This window comes from Remersonia thermophila, chromosome 2 (genome assembly GCF_042764415.1).
Source record: "Remersonia thermophila strain ATCC 22073 chromosome 2, whole genome shotgun sequence".
NCBI classification, from domain to species: Eukaryota; Fungi; Ascomycota; class Sordariomycetes; order Sordariales; family Chaetomiaceae; genus Remersonia; species Remersonia thermophila.
The window spans coordinates 2,341,084-2,355,360 of NC_092218.1; the positions used below are offsets into that span (position 1 = coordinate 2,341,084).

The 14,277-nt window shown below is 56.4% G+C and overlaps 3 protein-coding genes across 3 annotated transcripts; 1 reads left to right on the top strand and 2 right to left on the bottom strand.

The window, feature by feature from the left end:
- Nucleotides 1-4,581: 4,581 nt before the first annotated feature.
- Nucleotides 4,582-6,225, bottom strand: VTJ83DRAFT_2094 (uncharacterized protein; the record flags this gene model as incomplete). Its single annotated transcript, XM_071008326.1, has 2 exons — nucleotides 4,582-5,827; nucleotides 5,903-6,225. The coding sequence occupies 2 exons, from the start codon at nucleotides 6,223-6,225 to the stop codon at nucleotides 4,582-4,584; spliced, it is 1,569 nt and encodes a 522-aa protein (XP_070868634.1).
- A 5,635-nt stretch (nucleotides 6,226-11,860) lies between these two features.
- VTJ83DRAFT_2095 (uncharacterized protein) lies at nucleotides 11,861-12,944 on the top strand (the record flags this gene model as incomplete). Its single annotated transcript, XM_071008327.1, has 2 exons — nucleotides 11,861-12,635; nucleotides 12,700-12,944. The coding sequence occupies 2 exons, from the start codon at nucleotides 11,861-11,863 to the stop codon at nucleotides 12,942-12,944; spliced, it is 1,020 nt and encodes a 339-aa protein (XP_070868635.1).
- A 188-nt stretch (nucleotides 12,945-13,132) lies between these two features.
- On the bottom strand, nucleotides 13,133-13,925 carry VTJ83DRAFT_2096 (uncharacterized protein; the record flags this gene model as incomplete). Its single annotated transcript, XM_071008328.1, has 2 exons — nucleotides 13,133-13,634; nucleotides 13,690-13,925. The coding sequence occupies 2 exons, from the start codon at nucleotides 13,923-13,925 to the stop codon at nucleotides 13,133-13,135; spliced, it is 738 nt and encodes a 245-aa protein (XP_070868636.1).
- Between the last annotated feature and the right edge of the window lie 352 nt (nucleotides 13,926-14,277).

Consider the following 14,277-nt stretch of genomic DNA (forward strand, 5'->3'; position numbering starts at 1 on the left):
ACTAAAGCAGCTAGTGAGACGTGTATTGCAGAGGGTCCCCAAGTGGGATTCCTACCTTAAAGAGTTGGAGAAGAAGACATGAGGTCAGGCTTGGCTTTCGTTGTTGGTGTTGACTGCGGCGGGAAGTGGGGCAATGGACCCACATTAGATACAGCCCGATAATGACTGTTGACAGCCACGACCCGACGTAACTGTGTTAAATCCAGCCCCGACAGCATTTACAATAACGACCAGAATGACAGCCGGGGCTGATACCTACGTACCGCTCTAACTGCGGTACGTATCTATGAAATACCTATGTAGGGTAGGTAGCCGACCTTATGTACCACCGTTACTAGACTGCCGCGTAGAACCCCTCCATCTGCACTTGCCTGGCCTCACAAATCTTGCCTTGGACCACAGATACCACCCGAACAAAAGGCACTTCAACAAAGTTCCAACTGGCCTCTTCTCCAGGCAAGCCTATCACACATCTGCCTAATGAGACGAGACCACAGAGCCATCTCTGTAACTAGTCAGATATTGCAACATCTGTGACACCAACGCTTCCCTCTTGGTCGAATCGCGAGGCTACCCGGTGGTGCTTGTACCTGCTAGAAGCTGGTTGCACGAGACTTAGCTCCTCGCTCCTGTCGCCTGGAATGCCCAATCCCGCTACAGGCGACAATGCCAGTTGCTTGCTGCACCCTGCACTTGTCCGTCTCCTCCTAGCTCACCGATTGCAACTCTTGTCCACCTCAGTCATGCTCCTTATAGCCTGGTTAGAAGTCTGCCGCCGCGCAGCACCCCGACAACCACATCATTTGTCGCGCCCTAGGGCTATATCAGCGTTAGACACGTTGGAGAAGACTACCATTTGGGGTGCCGCGCCTTCTCCAAGCCCCCCCGAGGTTTGTGTGTCGACTGAATGAGAGTAACACGTATCATATGAGAGTAAAGGCAGAAGCAGCTGACCTTCGTACCCTCGATTTACCCTGTATTGCGCGCAGAAGGCTGCTCCGTGAATGCAAAAACAGTCGCTTCAATGACCCCTTTCTAACGCCTGTCCAGATGACGCAACTTGCGCCGAGTCCTGCAGGCGTGCTAGATTCGACCTCTACCCACAGAGCTACACTTCCCGCCGAGACAGGTTTCTCATGTATATTGACAACCAATGCCCCCGACGGACGTGTTCAAACCCCCATAGCCAGCAACTTAAATGGGATGTTTGATGGTTCCAAAGGTCATTTCGGAGGTATGCTCGTGGACTCTGCCAGATGGGCTGATGCTGGTAATCGCGATGCTGAAGCGAAACGCACCAGCGAGCATCAGGATGGCCGCTGAGCGAGTGGCGGAGGGGGGGGGGGGGGGGGGGGCTACGTTTATTCACGCAGACCTAAGGGTCGAAGCGCCAACAGCACTGCCGCAAAGTCAGTTGCAAAAGGGACCATCTCTCAGCCCCAAGGAGGTCAAGGTTAAGCAGGCACGTTTGCTATCTCGGCTCAAGGGCCTGAGTCCCGTCCTAGTCGTTGATCAGATTTGCAAAGCACTAGCCTTCTTTGGCGGCATCGCAGGGGCGCGTCCGCCCCCAACAGGTGGTTCTCCAGAAAGCCCTGGGTCAAATAGCACTGGCATCCTTTTCGTCGGATGGATCACCGAGATCTCCCCCAAGATATATCATGCTGAAAAACGACCGATTGCACTTGTGCTACCCAGGCGGAAACGTGGCCGACCCAGAGGTAGCAAATCGACCAAGCACCGAAAGGACAATGTGGTAAAAAAGGGCCCAAAGCAGAAGAAGAGAGACGCTGTGACCCTTTACACCCCTAGTCCTAGGCCTTCCCAAGCCATACCCCCTGAGACTCTTGGGCTCGCGCCCAAGAAATGGGGACGTCCAAAGGGATCGAAAAACCGCCCCAAGCAGCCATCCGCCGTCATACCCGATGCTCCTGTGAGCTTGTCCCGGACGAGTGGACAGACAGCACCGGGGGCACAATCCGCCGCACAGGTTTCGCAGACTTCAAAAGTGAACGAACTAGCCCGGGAGCTGCCGAGCATTCGGTTATCTGCACCAGTTGCCTCATCGTCGATTACGGCTGCTCAAACAAGAGCCAGAAAGACAGAAGATGATGAACTGACGCGACAGATCAACAATTCCGCAGCGGCTGCATTGGACAAGCAGAGTATTGACGGAAGCTTGATTACCCCTGACCCCCTTGCGCAGAGGCAGTCAACATCTAGGAGTACAACAGCACGGTCCTCACGTGGTCCCCAAACTCGATGTACAATGACACCCTCTCACCCCACCCGTATCTCAAGTCCATCGGAGACGCAAAGGAGGTCCGAACAGAAGAGAAATATGGTAAGAGCAACCAAGGCGTAGCTCTGCCACAATATGACACCATATTGTTGGTTCTGCTGCTTTTTGAGTCCCCTATAAAACGCCAAAGAACATCTCGGCGGACCCAGCATCCTAACGACTGCGTAACCCAGAGCGATAAAGACGGACTTCCTGTTTTTGAGTCGAGAGATGAGTCTCTGGTGGGGTCCTAATCAACCTCTTCTGGTCCTGGTCTCAACACAGTAGCTTGTACGATTTCACCCTCGGCAGATCGAACACCTTCGCGCGAGGAACCTTCATTGTTGGCGGATTTAGCCCCACGGCGATAGCTTGAAACCCAGTCTTCTGGAGCGAACCACCTCGGCCAGCGGCCTCAAGACCAGTCTGAGCAAGGTCAACGGAAAAATCAGCAACGCCTGCTACGGGTCCGGAAGCAGCAACATCAACAAAGAACCCCTCCCGTCGGTCACGGTCGTTCGCGCGGCTAACAAGTGCACAAGACATTGCCCAACCCAAAAGGCACCCACTGGGCAGCGAAATACAGACATGGTCCTCCCAAATACTTTCCAAACAACAAGTTACCCCATGCTCGACAGGCCAGCAGCCGAATCATCGACAGCGGCTGGTATTGTCGGACGATGTTTGGTCACGAACAGGGGGCTCAGAGCCATCACCCCAGGGTCGTGTTCCAGGAGCGCAGGATCCCGGGGCTCTCAGCGTGTGCGATCCCTGCCATATTTTTCCAACCAGATGTCTTTCGTGACCAACCCACACCACCATACGGACAGGCCACTGGTTATTATCACACAGATACAGCACCGGCGGGGGATGCCAGTTGCCACTTCGTCGGCAAGGCGACACTCAACCTGTGCAGCTCACCAAACATCGTGGCCTACCACCGCGACGATGGGGTTGACACTAACCCATTGCCTGGTACAAGTAGACCAACTGGCCCGTCTCAACTCAAGCCTATCCACCAACGAGTCCTGCCGCTCAGTGTCTCACCGCCTGGCGTAAGATCCGCTGATCTAGTCCGGCGTCTTGTCGGCACGAGCCACACCCCTCCACGAGCAAGGCGGGGCCTGGCGAACGTGACGGCGTTTGTGGAGGCTGGCCCAGAAAACTGGTCATTGTTTGGTGCCGCACAGATAAATGCATCTGGGCAGCAGGGCGCGATGCCTCTGGCCAGCTCCGATATAACATAGGTACTGCTCCTGAGACACCAACGCCGCCTTGTGCTTCCAGTTCTGCGTTTGCCGCCAGCGCCCTTCACTGCGTTCAATTCATGCGACACTGGGGATGTTGAGAGGCATTAGAGAAGGGATTGGCGATCGCTATGGTTTGGACAGTGCATGCCGTTGACCTCTGGGCATACGCTCTCGTGGTGTTGTATTATGCGGCAGATATCCCTCGTGGGAAGACCGGGGTATATGGCTGACGCAGGTCAAGGCTTTGGGTGACGCCTCTTGTTATCATGCATGTGCAATATGTATATTGATGTACATGACGCCTCAGCCGTGTCTTGCCAATCCTATCTGCGCATCAAGTATCCAGATCAACAACAGCACGAGTCTGGGCCAAGGGTTTCCTTATCTTACCCTCGACGCGCCGAAGGAGAGGGCAGAATTTCTTGAGCGACGCCAACATTCCAACGCAAGGGCGGCGGCATCTCGAACTCATAGCCCTCTGCAGTTGCATTCACACAAAACAAACGGGCGGGTTCAGAGGAGACATGTTGTCTAACGAGTCACATTGTTCCCACCCTGAGCAAGGCATGATGAAAATGCATCTCGATCTACATGCCGACGCCCATCCAGTGTTGAGGAGGATGCGCCCTTAAGATCTCTTGATACAAGCACCGCCCCGCCCCGCCCCTCACAGCCCCTCTCCTCCCAAAACTGGTAGTCACAGGAATACAAAAAGATTATAGAATGAGAGAAGGGGGACCCATGCGCCCAGTTCGCCATGTGTTCTCTTCCCAGAGACACATACACGCAAATAGCCAGTATAGCAATAACCCAAACGCCTGTAAATGCCGTTTGCAACCCCACTAGTGATCTCCGAGACGGACATAGGAAAAAAAAAGGATAGACTGATGAGGCCAGATGCCGTGACCTGGTAAAGAGAATGAAACGATAAGAGATGATGTGTAACCGATGAGGCGGTATGGATGCTGAGGTTCAGCGTATGCTTGGTTGTTCAACACCCCCGAGGCTCGGACCGATCAGGCCATGAATCCAGGGAGGGCGAAAAACGTATCATCATTCAACGGGGTCCTCGTCAATTGCGTCAAGGTTCGGTCGTAATGAGCCGGTCGCAACGGTACCGTATAACCACTCGTCTTCGTCGTCGGCAACTTTCTCACTGATGAGGTCAGTGAAGATCTGAGCATTACGTCGGATATCGGACGGACGCTCGACAATCTTCCGGTCCAGGATCATGGCCTCGGCGGTCTCGGTCCAAATCTTGCGCAGGCCAGGGAGATCGGAGAGCAGTATCCTGTACTCCTCCATCGATAATGGACCCATGGGCATGCCAGCGGCCATGCTGGTGCAGAATACCAGGCTCTCTGGCTGCTTCCCCTGAGCAACGCTCGAGTAGGCCGAACTGCCAGGGGCAGAGACGTTGTCATTGGAAGTCGTCCTTCCCAGTGTCAAAGACGACTTTTTCCGCTTCAATTTCCCAAGCACGTCCCGCCGCTTCTTTGGCTCTGGCTCGGAAGTTCCTCGGGATATTGAGGTATACCATGCGTCGACGGCGGCACGGCGAGCGTTGTAGCCCTTGACTTCCCAAATCTTTTCGACCTCCCGGAGACCGCCGAGACAGAGGATGGCGACGTGGACCTCCTCAGGTGGCTTATCCCTCAGGTAACCCCTCAACGAGCGCTCCACGCGGCCAACATAGGTCGGGGGCCGGAGACGTCGGTCAAAAGAGGCCATGACGAGGGGGAATATTTCGTGAACTTGATAGAGCGTCCGATCGTCGTACATGTTGAGGATCTCGGTTTCGATCGGGTTCGTGGTGTAAGGAGTCCTGGACAGGCCGTAGCCGTGCTCGGCGATGTACTTGAGGTGGAGTTTCCGGTAGGTCTCAAAGAAGTGGAAGCAAGTAAACACCATAGGGATGAGACGTCGCCGCATCCGCTCCCGCTGAGGTGCGAACTCTCTTTTCTTCTCCTCCGTATTCCGAAAGAACATTTCTTTCGAGACCCATTCACAGATGAGATAGGACAGTTTCGCTGCGACATGTAACCGATGCCAAATGCCACAGAGGTAGTGAAAATTCAGGGGCACGCCTGCCGGTGCCGGGTAGAGACGTTTGGCGTACGCCGGGACATGGTGGTCGAGATGGTAGCGGGCAATGGGGGTTTCGTTCAATGACACGAGGGCGTGGAGAGACCTGGAGGCAAGCCGCAAGTTCAAGATGTCGGAGAGTGGGAGTGAGGCAACGATCTCGATCTGGAGTTCATTAGGGAGTGCGGCGAAGAGACGATCAAAGGGCAGGGAGCTGGTGAGGGCACAATAAAGTCAACAACACGGGAACGTGGTTCGCATCTCGTGAATCAGCCGAGTTGATACATACCTCCTTCTCCTGTAGCCCTCTGACAAGGCCAATGATGGTCGTTGTTCGGGTTGTTCGTTTACGACGGCTGTCGCTGCTGAAGAGCTTTTGGAGTGGAATTTTTGCTTGAGAAACCCGAAACCCCTCCTCTCGGCGCGTTTTTGGTCATTCGACTTGGTAGGCGCTGCCTCGATTCCCGACAGATTCAGCCCCCGAACGGGGAGGATGAACCCCTTCTCGGGGAGTCCGGATGAAGAAGTTGTGTCAGACGTGGCGGTTACCTGCGGCTCGAGCTTCTTCATGTATCGGTCGGAACCGAATTCGGTCATATGTAGGGGCTCCATGGCTGTGCTCGGAGAGTGGGCGATGCCGCCCCGTGAAGAGCCTATGGCACTACCGACGTCTCTGCAGGGGGATTATGCATGCAATGAATGAGTAAACTGTCCGTCCGTTGCCGGCTCTCTAGGAAGAGAGCGCCGCCGAAGATAGGTTTAGATTGTGAGCAGCAGAGAAGGGTCGCGACTGTATCATGATGGGAGCATCGGTATCAAGGCGTTTGGTCCGGGGGGTTGGAAGGCTTGGATAGACTGGTTCGAGAATTGAGGATGCTGGCGACGAATGAGGGAGAGGGGGGGTCGCGTGGGAGAGTCGTCCGATCCGCCTGAGAAGTTGGCGCTTCGAAGGGGTGGCCACACAAACGCTCGGGATCGAAGCAGAGACGGCTGCGATAGCGGGCTGGAGATGGCGAAGCTCGCGATACAGAAATGGCCAAGGACGATGCGGGAGGGCGACGGCCGAAAGGAAGCGTGTCAAAGGATGTCGATTCAAGGATCGCGGATCAATCGGATAAGGGTGGCACACGTTCGAGCGAGGAACCCTCGGGGCCCGAAAAAAAGAACCGGCGTGTGGGGGGCGCGAGGGCGGGCAGGTTCGTGACCGGTCGCAGACGGATTCGACGACGCCGACGGGATGAGGGCGGTTTGTTGTTGAGAGGTAGGCGGCGACGACAAATCGACAACACGAAGAGAGAAGACTGTCGGAAGGTTTCCGATGAAATCGGGCTAGTTTGGAGAAAGGTGGGGGGTAGGGATACTGAAAACCGGAGTTGTTTGTTGGGTGGGTTTGTGGAGGGAGAGCAAGAAGAGAGGCAACAAAGGGCCACACAGCGCAGAGGGTGCACCCCGGCAAGGGCCGAATTCGACCGACGAAAGGACCCAGCGACAACGTGAGCGGGCCGAGGAAAGCTTCCAACGGGGTGTCCGTTCCCAGAACCGCTGCCCCAGGTTGGTAGGGTAGACAGCGAAGATGGTGATGGTCGCGACGGAATGGAAGGTTCCCTGGGCATGAGAAACGCGGGTGGTGGAGGCTGGCGTCTCTGTTGATGGCGATTTGCCCGCAGAATGGACCACAACGGGCCACGGCGGTTTTGCCGGCGTAATAGTGGAGCATATGCTGCTGGATCCGGGGGTGGGTGCCCCTGGAAGGGCAGAGAGGGGAGAGGGTTTGTCGCAAAATGCGATGCGCAAAGTGGAACACTGAGAAAACGGCGGCAGAATCCAGTATCGGGGTACTCCTCGGAATGGTGGAGGAGCGGCCCGATGCTGGGGTACCCTGCTATCGCCCGTCTGTCGGTGCATCTGTGGGTCATGATTCTCTCTGTGGATCCTTCCCTGGGGGTGACTCTGTCATGTTTCATTGATTCTGTCCGAATCGGGCCTGTTCGATGCTTGCCCATCCCCCCGCCTGCTCGGGCAGCCAGAGCGGGTCAGAGAAGACCGGTGTACTTCGCACGACACGAGACGAGATAGGTCGTGGAAGAAACCAACGCGCCATCCTTTGCAGCTGTTCACAGCAATTTTGCCTGGCATCAATCTGCCCTGGCCTTAACAAGAACCTGCCGCCCCGTGGTACTCCATCCGGAGCAGCTGGTCTCGGCTGCAGGCTCGCGCACGTCGCAATTTAGCCGGGACCAATGAGATGAGACAACAAAGCATGGGGTGCATTTCACCGTGCGATTCGGCGATGGAAGGTTGCGACCTGAACAAAGGATTTCGGCCATCAAGTCCTCCCACAAAGGACGGCTCTTCCGCCGTGGATGTGGACGAACGGAGCTGAGAGGAATGAATGACAAAAAGATCGGGTTGCGTCCGCTCACTTGTCATATCCAGTCGGTCAAGCATTGCAATTCCTGTCCCTGGTCAACTTCACATCCTCAGCGCCCAGAAGGCAGAGATGAGATGAAAACGCGCCCATTCGGCTGTTTCCCGTACGGGATACCACCAACCTTGCTCGATGCTCAAGAAGGAGTCTGAGTCGTATGAAACAGACCGCGGTCCTGTCTCTTCTGGATACTTCTAGACCGAGCCTGTCGGTGTGGGCAGACTGCTGCGTGAGCATTGCTCTGGGGCTCCGGCCAGCATTCCAGCCACTGGATGGCGCAGTGAAACAACCGCTCCTTCGACTGAGGAACTTGCCCTGCAAAAAAAAAAAAAAAAAAAAAAAAAAAAAAAAAAAAAAAAAAGGGAAGGATCAAGCTGCCATTTCAGGGCGCGCGGGAGACGGCCCTTTCACAACCGTCAGGATGCCTGACTCGCCTCCCTCAGGTGTTTGTACAACATACTGCGTACGCAGTACGCAGCATGGAGCTGCGACGGATGCCAACGGTCTCAGGAAACGGTGCGCGACATGTGCGGGATGCACCTCGGGTCTGCGTACGCAGCAATTAGGAGGAGGTCCAAGGCGACTGGACAACAGCCTTCGTTGCAACCGTGCAATCTCATGCGGACGGCTTCACCTTCGGCAGTTGAGCGCCGACACCAAGCCCGCCCGCCCGCTGCCCCCACCCTATCGACAAGAGACAAGCAGCATCGCCAAAGACTCGCGCTGAACCAAAACCATCGCGTTTCTCTGAGCGAGCGCTGATCTGTGCCGATGCTATCCTCTTATCCACTGCCAATTTGCGTCCTGGCTGTCAGGTTTCCGAAGTGCGCACTAGATTCCGACACGGAGCGGCCCGGCCTCGGTGACATTGCCATACAAAGTAGGCTCGCTCTCAAGGTTTGCCGTTTAAAGCATGTCAAGCGCATCGATCGGCCCGGCTTGCCTGCTGTACATGACCACGCGAGTTTCTCGTCAAAATGCAGGTACGTCCAGCACACACTGCTGAAGCTTCGCATCTAATACACTACTATACACCGTAGGGTTGTGGACAAGGGGGTGAGTGAGGACGTTCTGGATTGTTCACTACACAGTATGTCGACTTTGCCGTGGTGGTTCCTGCCACTAGGCTGTTGCGGCCTTACTCCGGCCGTTCTTTGTCTTCCCTTTCCCATCGTTTGCTGGCCCGGACGGGGCGACTTCGGGGACCGTCGAGATAACAAAGACGCCGGACTCCGCAAGGCTGTCGGACGCGGTCCGCAGGCGGGCCCTTCGGAGAATGCTTCTCGATAAAAGGATCGGCCACCTGGCCGGGTCGGCTTGCGACCGATGGTGTTTTCTTTCGATCCACCACTCCAAGGACGGCCTCGCGGCATGCGTGCTCCTCCACTTTGACCCGGCAACGAGCGGCCCGGCCTGAGTGCGCCGACAGCGCCGCTGCAGCCGCGAGAGTAAACAGCTTTGCCACTCGGTCAGCGCCTGCCGGACCCGCCAATTCCATCTCGTCAACCAGGACTGGTCCTCCCCGAAACAACATGGTCGATCCTTCGGCTTCAGCTAAGCGGCTTGTCTGCAGGGGAAGACGAGTCAGCGTGTGTCCCTGTTCAAATTCTCAGATTCGGCCTGTCTCTGTGGCACCGCCCAAGACGCCAGGAATAAACACCCCGAAAACAGGGAAAGGCTACCAGGATCAGCAGAAGAGATCAGCCATTCCCTGAGGTGCCGCATCCGGCGCCCGTCTGCGCGGCCCTCCTCAACCCAAGCTGCTGGGCCGAGCAGTCGGAGAACGCCCTTCCCCTCGGACCCATCGAAGAGTTCTGCAAGAAGGCGTTGGTGGCTTGTGTGTTGCGTGCTGCCGTCGAGAGTCCAAGATTACTTAGTGTCCGCTGGGGAGGCCTACACCGTAGTACACAGTGCTGTAGTGACTTGGGACTTCCGCCGACTGTCTCGTCTCAGCTGTTGGCCGCCTCCCTTGCCGATTTCATGATATACTGCGTAATGTCCATTGCCGCCTGCCCTGCATCCGGTAGTCTTAAAGCAGCAAGAAGTGGTCTGCGATGGGCTGCGTAGATACTGCACGGTCCCTGTAGATGTAAGCTCGACCGACTGGGTGATAAGTTTTGGCGGCCATGCATTGTTGGAGGCCCAAACATCATGCCAAAAGCATATCATGTTGTTGTTCTCGGGCCCTGGATCTGAAATGCGACACAGAGGGCCGGGGAGGCTAAGATACCTCCACTCTCCGGCCGCCAAGCGGCGAGCTGAGCCGTCCTATTTTTGGCAACACTCTGCATTGGTGGCCCAGCCCCTTCATTGGTCTTCTTCAAGCTCAAAGTTCGACAAAGTTCTGTCGTGACGCTGCCCCTCCAACTCTTCGCTTTGGTTCCATCTCCAACATAGCAGTGATATTGGTGAAGCCTCGAGGAAGGATAACAATAGCCATCCATTCCCGAAATGGACATCCTACATAAGGTACCCGAGGTACTATATCTACCGTCGCTTCCCGGTGCTGTCATGCTGCGATGCGGGACAGAGCACCGCGTACCATTCGCGAACCCCCTGGGCTTCCTGGTAGCATTCCTGTCCCGGCGTCACGCAGACTGATTGCCTTGTGTTTGACGTTCCTGTGCCGATCTGAAAGTTCCCACGCCTGGTACTGCGACCGAGGAAGTATTGCCTTTTGCTTCTCCATCTTGATCAATGGGACTGGCCATGACGATTTGATAGCGGAGGATGTTGGCAGCAGCCAAGACAGCCCAGGTGTCCCTAAATCGGGATATGCATTGAATAGTTCTAGTTTTCCCGCTTTTTCCATGCCTTGCTTGTCCCATATTCTCCCACGTCCAGCCAGTCACAGGGTCGTCGTCAAAGGCTCTTGGGCGGCGGCTGTCCCAAGACCCGACCCCCGGCCGCGCCGCGGTGGGGAACAAAGCAACCTCTCTCGCGGGGTTATTCGCGAGCCAAACTATGCCGCCTCGTTGCCGCCTTCAGTTGCTGTTGACGAGAGTTGACGTTTTGTGTGTTCGACTGCAGTCATCTCTTTCATCTAGGGTTTTTTTTTTTTTTTTTTTTCACTCGCATCAAATAATCGGTTTCCCTCGGTGGCGAGGCAGCACAATACAGCTTAGCTTGAGCCATCTCGGCTCACTTGACACCTCCTGAAGCTCCTCGCCTCGAATGTGTTTCTGGCCGACCGAGCAGGTTGCATCTTTTTCTCTCGTCCACTATTTGCCTCTCGATATTCTGTCCTGCTCTTGCGACTGCATTGTCTCCAGCGCTTCCCGACCCCCATTAACGCTCATCCCGTCTTTTGCCCTCTAGCTATTCTTTTCAGCCCGCTGGCTGCTCGATTCGTCTGACGCGTACTCCTTCACGGATACCCCCTCCTCGCCAGTGATCGCCTCCCTTGAAGGCCACCTTGGTACTCCTTCACAACCCCCCCCCCCCTTTCACGCCTCACGCAACCCGGCTTTGTCCTGGCTGCGAGGGACTCAGGAGAGGAGTTATGATGCTAACACTGGGGGATGTTGACAGCGACCAGACGATCCCATTGTTTGATCCATCCTCAACCCGACATCGTTTGCAGGCCGGGCCTTGAGTACAGCACACGCTGGCTACTGGCCAGTATCAGATCGGCTTGCGCTGTTCCTGCGACACCACCGTCCAAACCCTCCCGAGCTCATATATCCGCCCGCGACCGATAGGCCTATCAAGAGACAAAGGTTGATTGTGTTTACAAACCCCTAATCCTTTTCACCTGGCGCCTCGTTTGGCTGCCATATCGCACCGATTCGCAGAGGAGACCCTCCGAACTATCGCACAATGACAACCGTCGGCCAGCCATCGCACCTTTCTGAACCGCTTGAGCCGCTGGATGTGGTGGTTGAGACCCCTACCTCCCCGTCCTCAAGCCTGGCACGTTCCCGGTTCGAGTTCGAGACGGACAAGCGAAACGAAGGCACAAAGATTCTTATGATCGAATGGGAATCCCCGAGCCAGGGTGGCGAGGGAGAGTTGAAAGGTGGCGATAGTGTCCGAGACTGGGAGGTATCCTGGGAAGGAAAAGGCCCGGTGCTGCCGGTTAAGGATGTTGACCCAGGAGCCGGCGAGGGCCTACACCGCCTGTACTTCCTACTCCCCCCTGGTGCGCCCATCCCGGCGCTCATCAACATTGCGCGCAAGAGCGGCAGCAGCGGGGGGGTTGACGGCGGGACGGAAACGGTTTTGCGGACCAAGCCCATGCCGGCCATCTTCCCCGAGGAGCTGACAAGCAAACAAGATGCTGGCCGGCGCGGCGTACTCCATACGATATGGGCGAAGAAGAGGCTGGCAGAGATACAATCCGAGATTGAAGCCGAGATGAGAACGAACGGGGAGAGTGTTGGCCTCGAGATGGCCATCCAAGAGCGGCAATGGGTCATTGATCACTTTGGGCTCACGCCAGACCCGGAATCTCGACAGCCGGCCAAGCTTTATATTCCCCAGGACACGCCCGCTCCGACAAGCCCCAGGAGCCCGGTCGGTGGAAGGCTGGGGGAGAAACTTAAAGGGCTCAAGCTCGCAACCAGCCCGGCAGAGCTGGCCGCCGCTAGCCAGGGTGAGTCTAAGCGCACGTCGAGATGAGGGGCTTCGCGCGATACTAACCTCTGACTCCCTCATAGCGGCAAGGGATGTCAAGGCCGCAAAGGCAGCCCCGTCGATTACGTCCATTTCGCCTCCCACCACAGGACAGGCACCACCGAGCGGCGGTATTGCCTCTCTGAACGCCATCGTGGGCAGTGGAGCGACACCCGCAGATACCAAAAAGACGGATAATGGGGACGATGGAACCGAAGAGGACCTGTTTGCTCTGCCCATGAGCCCGCGTAGCCCAGAGATGAAGAGAAGTCCGTTCAGCATGTTATAGACTGTCGCTGTAATACAACAAGGATATACCCAGGACGCGCTTGGGGCTGTCACCGGCCTGCTCGCGGTCCGCTCAGGCATTCAAAGCTGTTCAGCATAGAAGCTCCCCCCCTTCGCGGGATCGATGGACTGCTCTGCCGTCGGTGACGAGTAGACATCTTCTGCGAACCGTCCACATCAGATTCCTCATCACCGCCAACCCCCAACCCGTCCCTCATCCCACCTCTCCTTCCTCTCCCTCCTCAAATAATACAATTTCTTGGCCTCCCGATACCTCCTCGCCCAGTCGCTCACCTCACGCTCCGTCGCTAGCGCCCCGTCTCCACCTCCCTCGAGAAAACTCTCCTCCAGCGCTTCGCACACCGCTTCTTGTTCGACCACGCCCTGCGCCAGGCGCTGGTACAGGCTGGCGGGCGCGAACTGCGCCAAGGCGCGGTCCATCTCGGCCTGCTTTGCGCGCCACTGGCGCTCGAGCGCGTGCGTGGACAGCAGTTGGGCCTGGGTGGTGGAACGCTGGTGGGCAAGGCGCGCCTCAAGGTCGAGGAGCTGGGAGGCGCGGTCCATGTTCTCGGCCAGGGCTGCCTGCAGGGCGTCGTGTGAGGCTTTGAGGGAGGGATGGATGGTTTGCGGAGAGTGCGTCAGGGCGGAGAGGAGGGAAGTGTCGGAGAGCATGTTGGCGAAATCTTGCTTACTGGAGGAGGAAGGTTAGTCAAAGCTGATCTCGAGGATGGGTAGAGGCCGCTTACGACTTGTCCTCGAGGAACTTGGGGAGCCACCTATCTCCCGGATCCTCCTCAAGCCCCTGCCCAGGGGCGTTTTGTACCGCACCGGGCTGAGTGATGACCTGACCCAGCCCGGTTGCAGCAGCATCATGCAATGGCGGTGGTTGTGGTGCTTGCCCGCTGGCCGGGGTGCTCATGCGGCTCACATCATGAGTGCCTGGTGGTTTCGGTGGAGGCGCTGGCGGGGTATTGGAGTACATCGTGGATCCTTTCCCATTTACTGCTGATGGATGCTGGGAAGATTCACGCCAGGTTATTATTTACAACTTTCTGCGCTGAATGTGGCTGGCTGTTGTTCGTTATATTGCATGCAAGGGGCTGTAGGTGGTGGGGAAGTGGGTTGTTGGGTGAATGAGCAGGATGTCTAGGTCGGTACGGTGAACTTAGACCCAGGTTCCCCACCTACGTCCCCAAAATAGGCTGACATCACACACAGCAGGTAGCTGACACCTCCGTTCTCTGGTCCACCCCATATAAAAAAGAGCATCTAAACATAACCAAGAAACGGGAGAATTACAAAAAGTTGAATTTCGACCACCAAAGAAAACGAAG